At 40.5% G+C, this 21,314-nt stretch overlaps 1 protein-coding gene across 3 annotated transcripts in view; it reads left to right on the forward strand.

Moving 5' to 3' along the window:
- The window catches only part of Ca5b (carbonic anhydrase 5B), a 52,766-nt gene that overhangs the window by 30,042 nt on the left and 1,410 nt on the right, over nt 1-21,314 (forward strand). For all 3 annotated transcript variants that reach the window (XM_023719575.1, XM_004635076.2, XM_023719576.1), the window contains 5 exons: nt 462-659; nt 10,380-10,498; nt 11,564-11,659; nt 12,289-12,351; nt 13,068-13,223. In XM_023719575.1, coding sequence (XP_023575343.1) covers nt 462-659; nt 10,380-10,498; nt 11,564-11,659; nt 12,289-12,351; nt 13,068-13,223 — 632 coding nt within the window. The remainder of the gene's footprint in view (nt 1-461; nt 660-10,379; nt 10,499-11,563; nt 11,660-12,288; nt 12,352-13,067; nt 13,224-21,314) is intronic.

The raw sequence follows: 21,314 nt of genomic DNA on the forward strand, positions 1-21,314 counted from the left end.
GAAATCAGCAAACAAGCAAAGAAACTCATGTGAAATCCCTACTTCCACATGGCACTTATCTTGCGTCTTGCTGTTGTGATAGGACGGATGACCTTGTGTTTGGGGAATATTAGTGGGCAGGCTGATATGTGTTAGTTTTACAAGATTACTGTGTAATAGCTCCCCATAAGATGCCCTCTGAGGCCAGGCATGGTGGCGCATGCCTGTAATCCCAGCATCTGGGGTGCTGAGACAGGAGGGTCACTGTGAGTTCGAGGCCAGCTGGGCTACATAGTGAGTTCAAAGCCAACCTGAACACACAGCGAACAACTAAATCAAAACAACAACAAAAAATCCTCTCTGGTCTGCTTTTGTCCTTTGCTTTAGGCAGTTGACTGAGGCCTTCTGTAGTTAATTCCTAGGACATTTATCTGTCCCTAGATAGTGGATAGTTTTGCTAATTCCCTCCCCTTTTGTCCTAGTGCATCCTCTCTGGGAAAGCATGGACCTTATTCCAGCAGGTGATAGACAGTCACCCATTAACATCCGGTGGAAGGACAGTGTTTATGACCCTGGCTTAAAACCACTCACCATCTCTTATGACCCGACCACCTGTATGCACATCTGGAATAATGGATACTCTTTCCTCGTGGAATTTGAAGATTCTACGGATAGATCAGGTAAGGACAATCTCTAGATAGTGGCTCTATCTGCAGTAAAGAATAGTGTCACATCAAGATAACAAATTCCTTCTGTAGTGGTAATGACCTCTTTGTTAGGAATGCCATAGACCTCATTGATCTTACCTTTTGATTATATGAAGAAGTAATCTCTAATTTTTATGGACATTTTCTTCTGCTAGTAAAAGTACTATTTTTTTTGTGGTACCAGGGATTGAACTTAGGATCCTGCACTTGCCAAGCAGACACTTATTCTAATGAGCTATCTCTCAAGCCCAAAAGTAATGTTTTTATGACTAAGTGTGCATATGACCCTGGAGCTTCTGTAATTAGTGTTAAGGAGAGGATATGAAATTTGAAACTTTATCAGATGTTTATTACATATGTATATTGGCTATATGGTGATTCTTCTCTGGTTGTCTAGGAAATGTGTGAACGATTATATTAAATAGTAATACTATTAGCGATATAGAGCACAATAAACTTTTCTTTTTTTTTTGGTATTTTATGGAAGGGTCTATAGGGTGTTCAGGGTCTCACTACTAAATTGGACCCACAGTGATCCTCCTGTTTACAGCCTCCCAAGAGCTGAGATTACAGTTGCGTGCCACCACCCCCAGTCTCAATTGCCATCTCAGGGCGCCCTGGGGGTGGGGCCAGCATGGCAGGTCCAGGGATCGAGCCACTGGCCCATGAGTCTGCTTGCAGGCACTTTAATTCACTGAGCTATTTGACCAGCCCAGATCACAATAAAGTTGAAATGGGCAAAAAGAACATTCATATCTGCATTAGACTGTAGTCTTAACTAGTTACGAGAAGTCTTATTAGAGAGATGAAAACTTACGTTCTGTTAGTTTTATTAAATGCTACTACCTACTTTAAAAGAAAAAAGTTGAAAGACTTTTTTTCAATCAAATATTATATAGTTTTTGAAACTTCCCTTTTTATTCCAGCCTACCTGGATATAAACTAATGTGAATTTCAAAGTTTGCCTGAAAGGTTTATAAGTATGAAAGACAGAAATTGATTACTTGTATGTACAGTTTTTCTTTTTCTCTTCTTTCTCCTTCTTCTGTGCTAAGAATGAAACCCAGGGCCTTGCACATGCCAGGTAAGTGCTGTACCACTGAGGATTAGCACCCCTTTTTAACTGAATCTGATGGCATCATGTAGTTACAATTACTCTGAAATTGTGACACTTTGAAATAGTATATCTATGGCAGTGGCTTTCCATTACAGGCAATTTAGCCATCATCCTCCCTAGGACTCTTCCTACCCCTTAAACTGAGGACACTTGGTAACATCTGGAAGCATTCTGGATGTTGCAACTAATGGGAAGGAGGTGTACACCTGCAATAGAGTGGCTCAAAACCAGGGGTGCTATTGGCCAAGCAATGGCCGTGACTCATTCACATGGTTGACACTGACAAAGGTTCTACAATCTGAGGTACAGGATCTCAGGATAAATCCTGAGGGGATTTCACTGACCTTCTCAGACCAAAAAGCTACAACTCTTATTGCACAGGTCCTGCTTTACCTTGGTCTTAACCATCCAGTAGAAAAGTATGAAGACGAAATATAGGAAGTAAAGCCATGATATTATGTTGAGCTGTGGGAGACTCAGGTCAATAATTTCTGACATTGCCAGTTAAACAGAAGACCCAATGCTATTATGGTCTACTGGACTCTTTTTGAATATTTTGCTGAGTTTACACACCTATTATATTCAATAACGGAACTTCGAAAAAATAGGGTATACAGATGAATGTACATTTTGTATCTGTGTATTCAAAGTGGTTAGGATAGATATATAGTTGCATTCTCTTAATGAATAGAATGATTTGTTCTAATGGTGTTTGTAAATAGGATCTCAAGTCCGCATCTTGTACAGCAATTAACCACTAAGAAGAAAATATGCAGTGTATTATTTGTTGAAACTGTATTTCCGATTTGATTTGAAACTGTCTCATTGCTATCTGTTTATCAATAAAATTTTGAAAAAAAATATATATATGACTGAAACTATTAAGTTAAGCATGAAATCAAGTCATTATTTACAAGGACAAAAGAAATTACAACATTTTAAAAAATGAATAAATATGACAACATCAAAAAAAAAACTAGGGGTGCTGCCAAAGATCCTACAATGCACAGAACAACATTGATGAAGAATTATCCAGCCTTGAGTATCAGCAGAGCTGAGGTTGAGCCCTCCTAATCACAAGGAAGTTTGTTTTCTCCCATAAATATGTGGAAGTAAGTCTATGAGTCATAGTGAATAAAGTAAAAATATAACTTAAAAGCATAGGGAAATGTTCACTCCTGTGTTTATCTTCGTCTAAGATTCTCAACTGTACCATTTTTTTTTCATTTTCCTAGTGGTAGTCTGATACTTAGATATTACTCTCTGGTTCAACTGCAGACAAATGGCTCCTCAATGGGCCTAATCTCTCTCGCTTTCACCGTCCCCCTTATTGTCTTCCTTTTTTTTTTTTTTTTTTTTTTTTTTTTTTTTTTTTTTTTTTTTTTTTTTTTTTTTGTGGTGCCAGTGATTGAACTCAGGACTCTGTGCTTGCCAGGCAGGTAGTTATTCTACTGAGCTATCTCCCCGGCCCTTATTATCTTCCTTCTGACATACTTCTTTGCTGGATTGAGGGTGCATATTTGAGTCTGTCCTTACCTTCTCATCCCACATTTTTTGCCTTCTCCTTCATGGTGTGTCATGACCCCCAAACCTTGAGCATCCCAAGGAGAAATTGCTCCTTTTCCTTCCAGGTTTGTGGGCATCTTTCTTAATTGGAGTGTGCCCTCATTTCAACCAAATGCTCATAGTATTACTTGTGCACAAGAATTCCAGAAATCTTCAATACGACAACTAAATTGCTATGTTCCAGATGACCAGTTATGTTTTGTATCTAGTTGTCCCCTGGGAGCCCAATGACCACATGGAGAAAGAAGGCGATTGGATCATGAGAGTTCAATACTTATTAAGTGGACTGGTCCACTAATGAGCTTATAGCTAAATGTGTCTTTGGGAGGCAGAACCTGGTTGGAGGAGGTGATTCACTGAAGGTGTGGCCTAAAGGGGTATAGTTCTCTTTCACTGCCTTGGATCTCTCTCTTTCCCTGTCTTTCTCTTTCCCCTGCCTGCCATGTCATGAAGCTGCTTTTGCTCTGCCATTGCCCTCTAGCACAGCACTGTGCCTTGAAACCAGCCAGCTATGGACTGAAACCTCTACAAACTGTGAGCCAAAATAAGCCTTTCCTCCCTTAGCTCGTGGGTGTCAGATATTTTGTCCTAGCAATAAGAAATTAACTAAGACAACCATCTTGCTATCTGGTGAGCTCTTCTTTTCTCCTATGGAACACGACCATTACTCCTGCCAAGGCTCAACTAATGGCCAGATCCAGCTATGGAGCCCCAACTCTCATACATTCATTCACTCTGGATACAAAACAGTCTTCTCAAATCTCAATCATATGCTAGTAAGCAGTGTCTCTGTCTCTGGCTCTCTCTCTCTCTCTCTCTCTCTCTCTCTCTCTCTCTCTCTCTGCTGCTTAGTTTTTAAAGCCCTCGACAGTCTAGAAACAGAGTGTTGCCAATATATCAATGCTGCATTGAGTTGGAAATCTCAGGAAGTTGTTTAACAGTTTTCTTAACCAAGAGAATTAAGCCCCAGAGCTCTTGGCCAAATAGCTATTTAAGGGCCTGCCAAATAGCTCAGCGGATTAAAGCACCTGCAAGCAGATGCAGGGGCCAGGGGTTTGATCCCCTGTGCTGGCACCGCCCCCAGGGTGCGCTGAGACACCCATTGAGACTGGGCATGGTGGCACACTCCTGTAATCCCAGCTCTTGGGAAGCTATAAATAGGTGGGTCACTATGAGTCTGATCTAGTAGTGAGACCCTGAACACCCTGTAGACCTTTCCCTAAAATACAAACAAAAAAAATAGTTATTTAAAAAAGTGTTTAGAATCTTTTTTCTTTTGAGCAATAGATTTAGGAATTCTGGCCTACACATTCGCATGAGTAATCGTAGATGGAAAACAAATGACTCAAGTTTTCAACATAATTGTTCTTTAGACCTATAAATCTCACTGACTAAATCATCTCTTAATGGTACCTTTCCTAGGTGAATCAGTCTCACAGAGTTTTATTACAAAATATGCAACAAAAATTTTACACAGATGGATTAATTTTTCACTTGTTTTGTCGAAAAAGACTAAAACTGGTAGCTTCCCTTTAATTTGCATTAATATTTTTTTTCTTCTAGGATGGTATCAATCTTTCATAATAACCTAATTTTCTCTGTCTCTCTCTCTTTTCCTTTCAGTGACTGCTTCTTATTTCCTGTATATTCTTCACTGCTATTTTTCCATACTGTTGCAAAACAATCAATAGCATTCAAAGAGGAGAAGAAAGACGACAGGAAAATAAAAAATAAAGAAAAAAATTAAAAAGTAAGACATCTTAGAATCAAAGAAAAGTAAGAAATAATTCTAGAAAAGTAAGGATCTAATAAATATCAACAGCTATAAATTGACAAATATAATACACCTCCCAAAAAATTCCCTAAGAAATGCTGCTATGGTGTGCTTTATAAAAATGAGGAATGAAGGAAAAGAGCTTATAGAAGGGAAGGTATGTGGCAAAAACATCAGACCACTAAAATAGCTCTCAGAGGGAAATTCAGAGATGAAAATGCCTGTAACAGAGAACTTTCTCAAACCAGTAACCTGGCTTTTCACCTTAAGAAACTAGAAAGCAAAGATCAAACTAATTTCAAAGCAAGAAAGTAGGAAATAATAAAGAACAGAAGTCAGTGAAATCAAAAGTTGGTTTTTTGGAAAGATCAAAAAAGTTGGCAAACATTTAATTAGGTGGGCCAAAACAAAATGACAAGACTCAAAGTCCTAAACTCTGGAACCAAAGAGGACAACAGAACCTCCTTTACAGAAATTAACAGATTTATAAGGGAAGGTATGTGAACTCATACTACTGTCCCTTTGGGGGATACTGTTTTATCATTCAGTACCCTTGAATAGGACACAGCTCATGATTTGAATGAGTAGATGAAACTTAAGTGATGTGGGGAAGGATGCTAAATTATTCTTTTATTTATTTATTTATTTATTTATGTATTTGTTTATTTTTGTAATAGGGATCAAACTCAGAACCTTGTGCTTGCCAGGCAGGCATTTATGCCACTGAGCTATCTCCCCAGCTTGCTAAATTATTCTTAATCTAGATGCTTCCTGGATTTGCCATCCCCTCTGAAATTCCTTTATTGGCAAAGTCGAATGCTTAAAGAGGAGAGCTCAAACCCATTGCTTACCTCCTATGGGTGCTTCCTGCCTCCTCCTGACTTGCTTTCCAGTTTTGTAGGGCATCACCAGCGAATCTGGTAAGAATTCATTCACATGTGTTTTCAAAGCTCTCCTCTATTTTTAGTTCTGCAGATACACATAGTTGAAATGTAAATGGTTAGTAAATTAACAGTGTCTTGCAATTTTTACTGCAGTCCACTTTTAGAATGTTTCCATCAATCCAGTGTCCTCATGTCTACTTCCTGCGTTTACTGTTGTGTATATGGTTCTGTGTATCATTGTTCTTCTCATCATTTTTCTCTGCTAGCTGTTTTGCTTGCACATTGAAAAGCGAAAGAATGAATATGCAGAATAGTATTCTTCCCTGTAAGTCAGACCCTATGCAAGGCATTTTATATTTGTTATTGAATTATTTACAGCTTTAAACCTTTCTCATTTTAGAGCACAGAAATAACAAGATGTCAGTGACCTCAAGCAGAAGAGTATATATTTATTTGACAGATCTTTTATCTGCTCTCCTCTCTGAGTTACTGTCTTCGATCTCATTTCTCTGCCCCTTGTTTCTTTTTTCTCTATTTAGGACAGGGTCTACAGGGTGGTCAGGGTCTCACTACATAGACTGGGCTTGTAGTGATTCTCCTTTTTACAGCCTCCCAAGCGCTGTGATTACAAGCGCGCGCCACCACGCCTAGTCTGCATCTGTGTCTCAGTGTGTTCCGGGGGCAGGGCCGGCATGGTAGACCAGGAATCGAACTCCAGCCAAACCCTGGCCGCTATGCTTTGCCTAAGCAGGCGCTTTAGTCTGCTGAGCTGTCCAGGTGGCCCTTTTCTTTGCCTTTTTTTTGGCGGAACCAGGGATTGAACTCAGTTCAAGCACTTATTCTACTGCTCCATCTCCCCGGCCCATGGCCAACCCTTTTCTGCCCCTTTGTTGGATGACTGTTCTTCCCCCCACCTCTACTCATCCACCACACACAAACACAGCCTTTCCCTTTGCTTTTGATGAGGGTATCACTGACATCTCAGTTAACTAACCAACAGGCACTTGTCAGTTTAATTCCTACTTTCATTGTGGATCTACAAAGTGCCTGGCACTATGCCATGTGCTCAAAATGGAAAGAGGAAGAAGGGGTGGCCCCTGTCTTTAAGAAGTTTATAGTGTGCAGAGCAGCAGCTCTTGAAGACAGGATGCGAACGCAGAGTGTTAAGAGCTGTGGTGGAGGTATGCACATGGGTTGGTTTGGGAAGAAGCCCTTCCAGAACATGTGATGCCTGGGTGATCTATGCAGAGGCAGAGGTGTGAGGCAGTGTGATGTTGGTGTGAAGTCTCACTGTGTTTAAAGTGTAGGAGGGAAGTGGTGGAAGAACGAGTTCAGAGGCAGGCAAGAGCTGATCCATGGAGAGTTTTGTAGGCCATGCACACAATTTGGGTCCAGATTTTCTCATGGGGCCATGATCAAGGCTGGGGTCTTAGCTCATGATGTCTTTTGCAAAAGATCCTCTTGCAAACACATTCAAGTGACTATATGCTGTTTCTCCTAGGGCCTCCTTTCCTGGGTGGCTGATGGGCAGAAGGTGCCTGTGATGGATTTTACCTAAAGGTTCCCCAAAGCCTCATACTTGGGGCTTTTGGGTGGTAATTGGTGGGGCTTTGGGGAGGTGACTGGGTAATGGGGGTGCGATATTCATCACTGGCCTAGTGCACTGGTGAGCTTATAGATAAATGTGATGTTTGAAAGTGGAGCCTGGTTGGAGGAGATGGGTCACTGGGGGCGTGCCCTGGAAGGCTTATCTCTGCCCTGCTTCCCTTCACTCTTTGCTTCCCTGCCACCATACACTGAGCATCTCTTCTGCACCTGTTCCTCTGCTTTGTGGTCCTGCCTTGGAGCAAGCCCACTATGGACTGAAATGTGTGCCAAACTAAACCTCTCTGTCAAGTTGCTGCTGTGAGGTATTTTGTCCCAGTGATGAAGAAATGACCAAGACATCGCCCTTGTTCTCTTGCCATATGGACTTGTCCATTGGACAGCTCACAAAGGCTGACTTTATCGGCTTCGCAGAGAGCAAGTGAGAATAGTCAGAGAGGGAAAGCAGAATGGAAGCCTGAGTCTTTTTCAACTTAATCCCCAAAGAGACCTCCCATCACTTTTACCCTTCAAAGTAAGTCATGAGCTCCAGTTCAAACTAGGGGAGGGAACAAGACAAGGTTTTGAATAGCAGGGGGTGCCTAGTATTGGGTACCAAGTTAGAAGGTGGCAACAGGCACAGCTAATGACACATAGCTAACTCACTCAAACAGAAGCCCTTTCCTGCAAAGCACATGCTCTTAACCACAGTTTGTGGTAGAACAGCTCCCCGTATCACCTCTCTGTATGCAGTGCACACCAGTGAGGGCTTGTGCAGAAGCCCTTAAAAGCAGCAGTCATTTCTGCCATGCAGCCTCTCGCCTGTTGGGATTGTGGGCCTGACATGGCCAGGGTGTTTCATTCTCACAAGTCAGGTTGAAAGTGTGTGTGTGTGTGTGTGTGTGTGTGTGTGTGTGTGTAACTGGGGAATTGAATCCAGGAACAGCACTCTAACCCTGAGCTACATTTCCAATTCTCTCAATTTTTTACTTTAGAAAGAAACTTATTAATTGACCAGGCTGTCTTCATTAAGTTTCCCAGGCTGGCCTTGAACTTGCAATCCTGCTTCTGCGTCCCAAGTTGTTGGGACTGCAAGTGTGTGCACTACTGCAGCGAGCCAGAAATGTGGATTTTTTCTATATGAAACTTTCCAAACTTTAAATGTTGGCAACTATTTTTAAAAAATGTGTTGAGTATTCTGTGTATCAAAATACACCTAAAAGTGAATTCTGCCTCTTTTTCCTCTGCCCTGCATTCTTCTTTGCCCTGCTTGTCACCTTTAGAGTAGTCACACAATAAGGCTCCTGGAAGTGTCAGTGCTGTTCTAGGGAAAGGAGAAAAAAGCTGGCCCTTCTTTTGCCTTGGTCACTTAAGTTGAGATGAAAATTTCAGTTTTCTTCAACAGAATGGATTCCGTATTTTCCAAAATCATACTAACAGGAGGGAGCTGTTTTTTTTTTTTTTTTTTTTTTTTAGGGAAGGGTCTACAGGATGTTCAGGGTCTCACTACTAGATCGGATTTGTAGTGATCCGCCTGTTTACAACCTCCCGAGAGCTGGGATTACAGGCACGCGCCACCATGCCCAGTCTCATTTACCATCTCGCATGCCCCAGGAGTGGGGCCGGCATGGCAGGCCCTGGGATCGAATCTGCGGAGCTATTTGGCCGGCCCTGGGTGATAATTTTTGACTTGAAAATTTTATATTCCATTTTTTTATGGTACCAGGGATCAAACTCAGGCAATCACTTACTCCACTGAACTATCTCCCCAGCTCCCACATATTCCATTTTAATGAAAGGGGAAAAAGAACATCACTTTTCTCTTGGAAAGGGTTGTGTTCATGCATAAAAAGAAAAGAGTATCTTTTTACCTCCATATTTCACTTCTACTAGTTTGGTTAAATATATATGCTGAGAGAAATTTTTATTGTATTGTACACAAATAAAGCCAATACTTTATAGAATGTAAAACTAAGCCAAGAATTGGCCTTTAATGACTCTATGCAGTCTCGTGTGCAATTAAATCTTGATGTCACTTGGTTGTACCCTTATACATATGGAAACTGCATGGAAATCTACTTTCCGAGATGTGATCAAAATATATGGTGGATATTTAAAGTTAAAACATTTATTCAGCAAAAGACACATTGCCAAGAATCCCTCCCAAAACACTCCCCCTTGCTTTGAGCACACTTATCTCATCATTCTTGCTACTTTCTGTCACAGTTCTAGGAGTCCTTTTTTTATGAGTGTCTTTATGAGATGTGATAAAAAATATATATGGTAAATGCCACCACCCAGTGCTGTCCAGCAGAAAGACAGGCTTGTAAAAACATCCACCTTATTCACTGGATCTAGCATGTTGCAGCTTCCCCGCTCTCCCCCAAAGTCAAAATGACCATAAAAGGTAAACATTTTGAAGCAATTCAACACATTAAAAATAATCACAATGGAGCAACTAAAGACATTCAGGAGGACTCCAAGAAGTTCTTCAGGAAGTGGTAAGAACTGTGGATAAGCATGTTCCAAGTGAGGGGCGTGTCGTGAATGCGATTAATGCAGTATGTCTTTTGCTGTAGTAATTTTTTAAAAATGTAAACATCTTCTTCCTTGTCCATCACACTGCCTATAAATACTTCAGTGTAATGTAGTGTGCTTCATTTAGGACAGCTCACATAGGTGGCACGGCCACAGATTGGGCCTGTTCCCCACACTCCCCCACAGCATAAGTAACCATGCCTCCAAGTGTTGTTACATTGCCATTTCAGTCATCAAGGGAGGACCGCTGGAACACAACTACCGGCTGAAGCAGTTCCATTTTCACTGGGGGGCCATTGATGCCTGGGGTTCTGAGCACACTGTGGACAGCAAGTGCTACCCAGCAGAGGTATGTGGAACAGCTCAGGAACAGCAACAACTGGGGTGAAGTGGGCTAGTTCTGAGGTTCCTCATTCTAAGAAATTAGCAGGAAGACTCAGGCAATGCCTGTTCATGCCAGCTAGCTTGTTCGGGGACATATTTGGCCACTCCCAGCTTAGACGTGTAAAAATTATAGACATCTTAACTAATATGATGGAAATGAACCTTACAATCTTGAGACTGGACTCCTGTACAATTCTCATCTAGGCTTGAATTATTGCCTAGATTAGGTGACAGTACAGAGGCCCGAGGTTGGATTGATCCAAAAGGTTGGATTAATCCGCATGAGAAACAGTGCAAGTTTCCATGAAGGCTGCGGCAATAGAAATAGATAGAAAGTGAGATTTAGCAAATATTTCTAAAATAAAAGCACTAGAATTTGGATATGATATCGTCTTGGGGAGTGGAGGGAGGCAAATGAACCAGGACTTTTAAGGAATTGCACTTGGGTGGCTGGGGCTCATGCAGTCATCCATGATGAGAAATGACATAAGGACATAGAAGATGAGCATAAGAAAATAGAGTTTCTTCTTATAATTTTCCCCCTAATTTATAATTCCCCCCTTAAGTTCTAAATGTTATTTTAAAAATGACACATTTTACGTGGTCATCCCTTCAAGGCGAAATTTGTCTTCAACTTCTGTCTGATTTCCATAGGGAAAAATCTATTTCTCTGTATAAACATCTTCTCTGCTTTAGATGCAAATGGACTTTGGATATTAGTGTTTCATGCAAATCAGGATGAGACTGAACAAACGTTCATCCCTCACTGAAGTGTTGCTTTGCTATATGAATTTTATGTTTCTCCCTTAATAAATCCCTCTCATCCAAAGTAACACTAATTATTGCTCTGGCCTAAATTTCCTCCTGTTCTTTACTGCCATCTGGTTTGACACTTAATTGCCATATGCTTTTCAAAGTGGCCTTATTCTGCATGAGGAAGTAGGATTAAGTACTGTGTGTGGGATGAACCTGCCAATCTGCAGCAATCCCGTATGGTCATGTGTTAAGCCCACTTCTAATGCTGTTTCAGCTGCATTTGGTGCATTGGAATGCAGTCAAATTTGAAAGCTTTGAGGATGCAGCGCTGGAAGAAAATGGTTTGGCTGTGATAGGAGTATTTTTAAAGGTAACAAACAAAAAACCCCACATGACCTTTATTATTATTATTATTATTATTATTATTATTATTATTATTTTTAACCAGGGACTAAACTCAAGACCTTGTGCTTGCTAGGCATACATGTAAGGCACTGATCTATCCCCCCAGCTCTCATGAACTTTACATGATGTACTATAGCAGGAAAATGCAGTATATTATAATATTGCTGTTTACTGCAAAGATATTAGGATCCATCCAGTGACAAAAATAAATAATTATTAAGAATATATTGCTAATGGTATGAAAGTACATGATCCAATCGAGTAGTCATCAGTGGCAACTGAGCATTTGAAATATGGTTAGTGCAAGTGTAGAATAACTAATTTTAATTAATTTAAATTTCAATATAGGAAGGGGCAAGAAGTACCTTTCCTCTCAGGCACATTACCCTTGTCAGCAAGAGCCTGCTCATTTGTTTGTGTCTTATTTAACTCCATGATGTTTATGACATTCTCAAGTTCCATCTTCAGTCTAGTTTCAGCTGTGTGGTTTGTTTATATGTAAGCACCAGGTGGCTCACTTTAATTCGAATTCTGTTCCTGTTTTACAGTGAGATGTCCGTTGTTTGTAATATTTTCTCTTTGATTGTTCTTTAGCTAGGCAAACATCATAAAGAGCTACGGAAATTGCTGGATACTTTGCCATCAATTAAGCATAAGGTAATTTTCCCCCTAAGTCCCTCGAAGTACATTTTATGTTTCAATTTCAGAGTGGAGACATTAGGAAGCTACACTGAACCTGGAGTGTAATTAAGTGAACTCTATGTACGTTCTCTTCTGATACTGCCACGTAAGACCTGCCGCTTGGGCTACTTCTATTAGCGGACCCATCCTTTGTTCCTAACACCAGCTCCTCCTCAGTTCTTGTCCAGAGCAGTTGTCTTTCCTTTAGCTTCCTCCAACAGCTATGGAACACGTAAAGTTCTACAGAAATTTGATTTGTCTGGCTGCGAAGAAATGTCACTTGTATCACCGGTCCAACCCACAGGATTAATTTTTCAATATTCAGTATCCCCAAGTGGCTACTTGTTGGGGGCCTGTTACTTATTCCTCCCTCTCCATCTTACTTTTTCTTTCTCCTCTTAGTCTTGGACTTAAGCTCTTCCTGGTGTGTACTGCATTTTAAGAGGACAGCTTTGGGTTAGCTTTGCACTAGAACTGAGGGTGAAAAAGATTTCATATCTTAAATGTACAAGTGATTGCAAAAATAAAACCTGGGCAGGATGCTAACCTAGGCAGTGACAATGCTTTGGGAAGCTGCCCGGGGTCCCTGGAGCTCGCCTGCTAGTCCCTGAAAATCATTGCTTCACCATCTGATTCCAGAGTGGTTTTCACCACTGCATAACGAATGACTCAGTGACTCTTCCCTTGCCCAGGACACCCTCGTGGAATTGGAGTCCTTTGACCCCACCTGCCTGATGCCTGCCTGCCCCGATTACTGGACCTACTCAGGGTCTCTGACTACCCCACCTCTCTCGGAGTCTGTCACCTGGATCATTAAAAAGCAGCCAGTAGAGGTCGATCATGAGCAGGTACATTTTTCCCCCATTTTGCATTGAAAGAAATCCTGCCGCCTGTCTAAGATAAAGCTGGACTCAACCCTTGACAATGATTTTAACCTTTGTCTTAATTTAGAAAACTAGGAGGGCCTGTGAGATAGTGCAGTGGACGAAGCACCTGCTTTGGCAATTACAAAGACCAAGGTTCGATTCCCGGTCCCTCAAGGTGCACTGGCCCTGCCCCCAGGGCAAACTGAGCCGGCAGAGGAGTCTGGGCATGGTGGTGCATGCCTCTAATCCCAGCACTGGGGAGGCTGAAAACAGGAGGATCACTGCAAGTCTGAGCTACGTAGTGAGACCTTGTACCAAATACACAAAATGAAAAAAAAAATAGGAAATGCTAACCAAGGAAGAAATAAACTATTTGCTTCTATATTTGATAATTACATTTTATGCATTGTGTCATATATATATATATATATATATATATATTTGAGATCCATTTAACAGGAAGAATGAAGGCTAGCAATAGATATGCTCAAGACCATTTAAAATTCTTAAGGGAATTTTTCAATGAAAACCTCAAGATAAAGAGAACCCCCCCAAAAAAGAGAACCCAATAATGACTACCCAGAAAATTTTATATGTTAATTGTTTTAAACTTGGGATTTATATTTCCCTTAAAAATGGGCTGGCCAAATAGCTCAACAGATTAAAGCACCTGCAAGCAAGTGCAGGGGCTGGGGGTTCGATCCCTGGGCCTGTGTGTCGGCCCCATCCTGGGTCATGCTGAGACAGCAATTGAAGTCTTGGCATGGTGGCACATGCCCATACACACCTGTAATCCCAGCTCTTAGGAGGCTATAAGCAGGTGAATCACTATGAGTCCGATCTAGTAGTGAATAGTGAGACCCTGAACACCCTTGAAGACCCTTCCCTAAAATACAAAAAAAAAATTAAGGGTAAGTGGTGGTTACTATGTCAATACACAAAATCCTGCTTAGTTATAGTATAAAGTATAATACTGGATTCTATTTGCCATATAGAAAGAGAAAAACAAAACAAAACAAAAAGCTTTGCTATATGGAATCATTTATGGATCACAAAGAAGTTTCATAAAAATAAAACCTTGGGCTGGCAAGATAGCTCAGCTGACTAAGTGGCTGCTTAGGCGAAAGCAGGGACCAGGCTTGATCCCTGGCAACACATGCTGCACCAGCCTGACTTTGGGCATGCTGAGCCAGCCACCGAAACAGGGTATGGTGGCACATGCCTGTAATCCCAGCACTGGGGAGGCTGAAAACAGGAGGATCACTGTGAGTCTGAGCTGCATAGTGCGACTCTGTACCAAATACATACAAAACCAAAACTTTCCACACACTTCTTTATGAAGCCAAGATAACTGCTACTAACACTTATAGATTGCTTCCCCAACAAAGCCAAAATAAATAAATAGATAAACTTTAGCCTGGCATTTCTGAAGAATATAAAAAACAAAACAAAAAAAGCAGCCAAAATAAAATCTTTGAACTAGAATCCAACACTGTACCATGTGCCATGCCGGCCTTGTCCTGGGCACGCTGAGCCAGCTACTGAGTTTGGCCAAGTCCAGGTGTGGTGGCCCATGTCTGTAATCCCAGCTCTGGGAAGGCTAAAACAGAAAGATCACTAGAGTCCAAGCTGCATAGTGAGACCCTGTCCCAAATACATAAAAAATATAAAATAAAATGAAATAGAATTCAACAGCATATTAAAAGAAATATGTACTTTTTCTAAGTAGTGTATGTTCTACTAATGCAAGAAAGGTGATTCATGATTAATGTTATTAATATTTATCATTTCAGTCACTAACTAAAACCACATTGTTATCACCATAGTTGTTTTTTCTCTTGATGCAGGAAGTCAAACCCAGGGAAATTGTACCATGGTGCTGTATATCTTAAGCCCCTCTTTTAAAATCTTTTTATTTTTTAATGTATTTGGTTGTTACAGCATCTCATTATGCAGCTCGGACTCATGGTGATCCTCCTGCTTTCAGCCTCCCCACCTCTGGGATTACAGGCATGTGCCACCACGCCCAGAATCTGGCCAGCTCAGCCCACCCTGAGGGTGGGGCTTGTGTGCTATGTGGTGCCTGGGATTGAACCGGGGTCCCTGGAGCTTGCCTAAGCTTGCCTAAGGCACTTTAGTCCACTGAGCTATCTTGCCAGCCCCCTTTTTATTTTTTGAGACAGAGTCCAGCTAAGTTGCTCAGGCTGGCTCTGAAATTGTGATTTCATTGCCTCAGGCTCCTGAGTAACTTGTATTACAGGCACTCCCCTGTGCCTGCCATTTCTACAGATTTTAAAAGCCATTCGCAAAATTCTCTATTCCTCATATGAAATGGTTTACTATTTGTGTATAGCATATATCCTCCTATATATTTTAAATCTGCTCCAGATTACTTATAATAGCTAATACAATGTAAATTCTATGTAACTAGTTGTTATCATGTATTACTTAGGAAATGAAGACAAGAAAAAATATCTTTATGTTCAGTACAAATGCACTTTTTTTCCCAATATTTTTGAGCCATACTTGGGGAAATCCCAGATGTTCAACCCATTACAATGGATCAACTGAATTATGCTTAATATAGAAGGTATCTTTACCATATTAAACTATACTTAGATTAAGTGAGTGTGGCAATATGCATCTGTAGTCCCAGCTACTCAGCAGACTGAGGCAGGAAGGTCACTAGTGCCCAGGAGTTCAGGGACAGCCTGGGCAACACAGGGAGGTCCTGTCTGTTAAAAAAAAAAATCATGCCGAGCATGGTGGCACATACTTGTTCTCCCAGAACTTGGGAGGCTGAGGCAGGAAAATTGCCGTGAGTTCAAGTCCAGCCTAAAATACATAATGAGACCCTGCCTCAAACCCCTCATTATGTTCTGGAAGTAGCCAATACAATTAGACCAGAAAATAAAAAATAAATGCAGGAAACAGTAAGAAAAACTACTAGAAAAAGATCTTTTGGTAATCACTGAAGTACAATGTTTATAGAAATAAATATATTTGATATAGTCACATAACAGTTGATACAATGGCCCAATGAAAGAGTGCTGTTCATAATAAAATAAAAATATAAAATACTTTGGAATGAGCTTAACCAAGGAAAGTTGACACAGAAATGTAAAATATTCCTGAAGGGTACAAAGGAAGACTTAAATTAATAAAACTCACCCCATATTATTGGATAGGAAGACACCATAAATACACCTTTGATACCAGTTCTCCTTAAGCTGTTACTCTCCAAGAATGGTTTAATGCTCCATAAGTTGACTGTAGTTCCAGTAAATATACCAATAGAGTTTTATGTAGGTATGCTACTTCTAAACCCAAGTAACAACAAATAAGCGTGACTAGCCAAGGAAAACTCTAAACAAGAAAATAAGGAATGGTAAGCTTGCTAAGACTATAAAGCTTCAGTAACTAAATTTCACCATACTGGCACATGGAAAAAGAGGTGGAGGGAAGCATGGTAGTGATCTTTTTGTTCTACTCAGTGGAGGTGTGATGCCCATCCTGTTGGGAAAGGCATACTGCTGTATTCAGTGTGTCCATCCAAGTCTTAATCTCTTTAGGAAACACTCTCACAGACACCCCTCCCCCAGATCACATTTAACCAACTACCTGAGCATCCCTGGCCCAGCCAAGTTGACATAAAATCAGCCACCAAAGTGCTGGGGTTGTAGCTCAGTGGTAGAGTGCTTACCTCGCATGCATGAGGTTCTGGGTTCAATCCCTGGGACCATACATAAACCATCACAGGAAGAAAATAGTGGATTTAGAGCCAGTCAAATAGCTCATCGGATTAAAGAGCCTTTAAGCCTGATAAGGTCAGTGAAATCCTCTCAGGATTTATCCTGAGATCCTGTGCCTCAGACTGTAGAACCTTTGTCAGTGTCAGCCATGTGGATGAGTCACGGCCATTGCTTGGCCAATGTGCTCTCTGTGAAACCCTGAGAGAATGTTTTCCCTCCGTGTGACTCTCCCTAGGCACACTCTACATCATCGATCACTTTCCTCTTTGGCCCCATAATCTCGTTGATCAGAAAATTTGGGACACTATCGAGTTACATGACGTTACAGTACAAGTTCTCATATGTCCTGAGTCTTTTAAAAATTTTTTTCAATTAATTTTATTGAGAAACAAATAGCAATGAGACAGTTTCAAAACCGATTAATAGGACAGTTTCAATAATTAATACATTACATATCATTGTCTTCGTAGTGGTTATTCATAGTACAAGATGCAGATGTGATATCCTGTCAAAACACTATTAGTATAAATCTTTCTTCTCATTGAATTAAGAGAAAGTAGTTGCATATCTATCTTAACTATCTTGTATATATAGATACAAAATGGTCTTTCATTTGTATCCCCCTTTTTTCCCATAGTTTTATTGAGAAACAAATAGCAATGAGACAGTTTCAAACCAAATTGGTAGGACAGTTTCAATAATTAACACATTGCATACATTCTTCCTAAGCTACAACTCTTGTTGCATAGGTCCTGCTTTGCCTTGGTCTTAACTATCCAGCAGAAAAGTATTAAAAAAGAAAAGTATAAGAAGTAAAGCCATGCTGTTATGTTGAGCTGTAGGGGACTCAGGTCAACAATTTCTGACATTGCCAGTCAGGCGGAAGACCCAATACTATTATGGGCTACTGGACTCTTTTAGAAGATTTTGCTGAGATAACACACCTATAACATTCAAATAACGGAACTAAACAAGAAAAGGGGATACAGATGAATGTCCATTTTGTATCTGTGTATTCAAAATGGTTGGGATAGATAGTTACATTCTCTTAATGAATAGAGGGATTGTTCTAATGGTGTTTATAAATAAGATATCATGTCCGCATCTTGTACAGCAATTAACCACTAGGAAGAATGTATGCAAGGTGTTAATTATTGAAACTGTCCTACCAATTTGGTTTGAAACTGTCTCATTGCCATTTGTTTCTGAATAAAATTATGGAAAATAAATATATAAATAAGAGCCTTTAAGCGTTAAATTCCCAGGCTTGCTGAGCCTGCCCCACCCCTGGGGCATGCTGAGAGGCCAGTTGAGACTGGGCGCAGTGGCGCACTCCTGTAGTCCCAGCTCTTGCGAGGCTGTAAACAGGTGGATCACTACGAGTCCAATCTAGTACTGAGACCTGAACACCCTGTAGACCCTTCCCTAAAAAAATGCAAAAAAGAAAAGAAAAGAAAAGAAAATAGTGGATTTAAAATTATGCCCAAATCTGTATCAGAATCTATTTTTCAATAATAAGTAGCATCTCAACTCAGTGGGGACATTCAGTAAATGCTGTTTAAGAAAGACCAAGCAGATATAGGGGAAAATGTTGGATTCAGCATTAAGATTTTGCCCAAGAATATATTCTAGACAGTAAATGGAAAAAAATACTATCATAAAAAATCCTAGCATAATCTTAGGAAAATTCGCTCATATCTTCAAGTGGAAAAAGTCCTTATAACTATACAACAAAACCAGAAGTCTAAAAGAAAATTAGTTACGTTATCCTGTGCATGTTTTTAATTCTGTGTGATGAAAACTACCACAAACAAAAGGCAAAAATCCAGAGCATGACTGTCCAAAAGCCTAGGGTTTGTGGCCTAGGCCTGCACATTTAGCATGCTGCTATTCTTTATGTTTAAAAATCGTCAAACAACCTGGGTGTGGTAGTGCATGCCTATATTCTCAGCGCTTTAAGAGACTGAGGCAGGAGGAATCATAAATTCAAGCCCAGCCTGGGCAATTTAATGACTTAATAAAATAAAAATAAAAATTTCCAAATCAAAATTAAAAAGGCCAGAGATTAATTCAGAGAAGATCCTGAGTTCAATCCTCTTTACTGGAACAACAACAAAAAAAGACATAACACTGAAAATTCAATAGAGCAAATAAATGAAACAATTAGTGGTCTATGTAAAGAATTTTCAAGTAAAATTTTTTTTTCTCTGTATTTTAGGGAAGGATCTACAGGGTGTTCAGGGTCTCACTACTAGATCCAACTCATAGTGATTCTCCTGTTTACAGCCTCCCAAGTGCTGGGATTACAGGTGTGCGCCACCATGCCCAGTCTCAAACTCAGTTTCAGCATGTCCCAGGGCTGCATCCGGCACAGCAGGCCAGGGGATTAAACCTCTGGCCCCTGCTCTAGCTTGCAGGCGCTTTAATCTGCAGAGTTATTTGGCTGGCCCTTCAAGTAAAAATTCAACACAGAAAAGTCATTAAGAAAAAAGTAACCTGTCATCTATCCTACTTGCCTATAATCTTAACACTAAATGTTATTCATTGCTTCAGTAAATCTTTCTGATCTTTTTACAAAAATGGGATTATTACATGTATGTCATTTTGCTGGTCTTTTCACTTAGTGATATCAGAACATATTATAGATGATAAACATTATCTTCAATATCTGTTTGTTGTTCTGAAATAGGATCTTGGGAGAAAGCTCAGTGAAATAAGTGCTTGCCTGGCAAATGCAAGGTTCTGAGTTCAATCCCTGGTACTACCAAAAAAGAAAAAAAAATAGGATCTTGCTATATAGTTTATGCTGATCTTGAACTCACCATGTATCCCTGGCTGGCCTCGAACTCAGCAGTCCTCCTGCCTCAGCCTCCCGAGTGCTGGGATTATAGATGTGCACCACCATGCCCAGCTCTTCAACATCATTTTTAATGGCCATATACTAGTCTGTTTTACAGAGTTCTTTTTTTTCTTTTGGCATATGGGCTAGTTCTAATATTTTATAAGTAGTTGAATAAAAATAAACATTAATTCCTTATCCATCTTCCTAATTAATGAGGCCCTGTATGTAATTTGCAGCTACAAGCAATGTGTTGGGTGCAACCTCTGGTCATAGTCCTGTCTCTCAAGCTCTATTTGCTTCAAGTCCTTGCTCCAAAGGAATTGTCATATCCTTGTCCAATGTGCTCCAGGCTGTCCTCTCTAGCTGAAGTCAGCCACTGTGAACAATAAGAAATGTGAATGGATTTTCTAACTGGTTTGAAGTAAAGTGTGCTACACAATGGTTGCTAAGAAAGCCAAAAGTTTATTACCACAGCAGAGAATAAGCCCTTGTTATTTGGGGTTACTCTTTGTGTAATGAATTACATTGTGCTACCCAATATGATAGCCACTAGTGATGTATGGCATTTCTATTTTAATACAAAATGCATTAAGTTTAAAAATTCAGTTCCTCAATTGCACTGGCCATATTTCAAGTGCTCAGTAGCTTTGTATGGACTGGGATTACTGTAATGGAACATATGGAGGTGATTGCCATCAGTATAGAAAACTCTACTGGATGGCACCAGTGTGGGATATCTCACTTCCAGTTAAGAAACCTAAGAGCCAGGCATGGTGGCACCTGCTTATAATCTCAGGCTGAGGCAGAATAACTTCTGTGAGTTTGAGGCTAGCCTGAGGTCTGTGGTGGGTTCAGGGCCAGCCTGAACCATGTAGGGAGACCTTATCTCAAAAAAGAAAATCAAGCTCCTGCTTAGGCAGACGTAGGGGCCAGGAGTTCAATCCCTGGGCCTGCTGTGCCCCCTCCCCCACTCCCCACACCCTGTGCGCTGAGATGGCAGTTGAGACTGGGCTTGGTGGTATGCACTTGTAATCCCAGCACTTGGGAGGCTGTAAACAGGAGCATCACTATGAGTCCGAGCTATGCAGTGAGACCCTGTAGGCCCTGTCCTAAAATACAAAGAAAAAAAAAGAAAGAAAAGAAAATCAATTACAAAAGAAACACTGAAAAAATCTACGTGCATTGCTTTGCCACAATGCCTAGGTGCGGTGAGCAATTATACATTTTTATGGTAATGATTCTGTTAAATTATTTTAAAAGTTTTTACATTATTACTATATGTACCAAACCTTCCATTTAATTGGTTATTTTATTCATTTAAATTTGTGATCCTGAAGCTGAGCGTGGTGGCATCCACTTGGAATCCTGACACCCAGGAGGCTGAAATGGGAGGATCTCCTCAAGTTGGAGGCCCGCCTCGAACACCTAGTGAGTTCAAGGACAGTCTGGACTACATAGTGAGACCCTGTCTTAAAAATA

The sequence above is a fragment of the Octodon degus genome, unplaced genomic scaffold (assembly GCF_000260255.1).
Source record: "Octodon degus isolate 3935 unplaced genomic scaffold, OctDeg1.0 scaffold00069, whole genome shotgun sequence".
In the NCBI taxonomy this organism is placed as follows: domain Eukaryota; kingdom Metazoa; phylum Chordata; class Mammalia; order Rodentia; family Octodontidae; genus Octodon; species Octodon degus.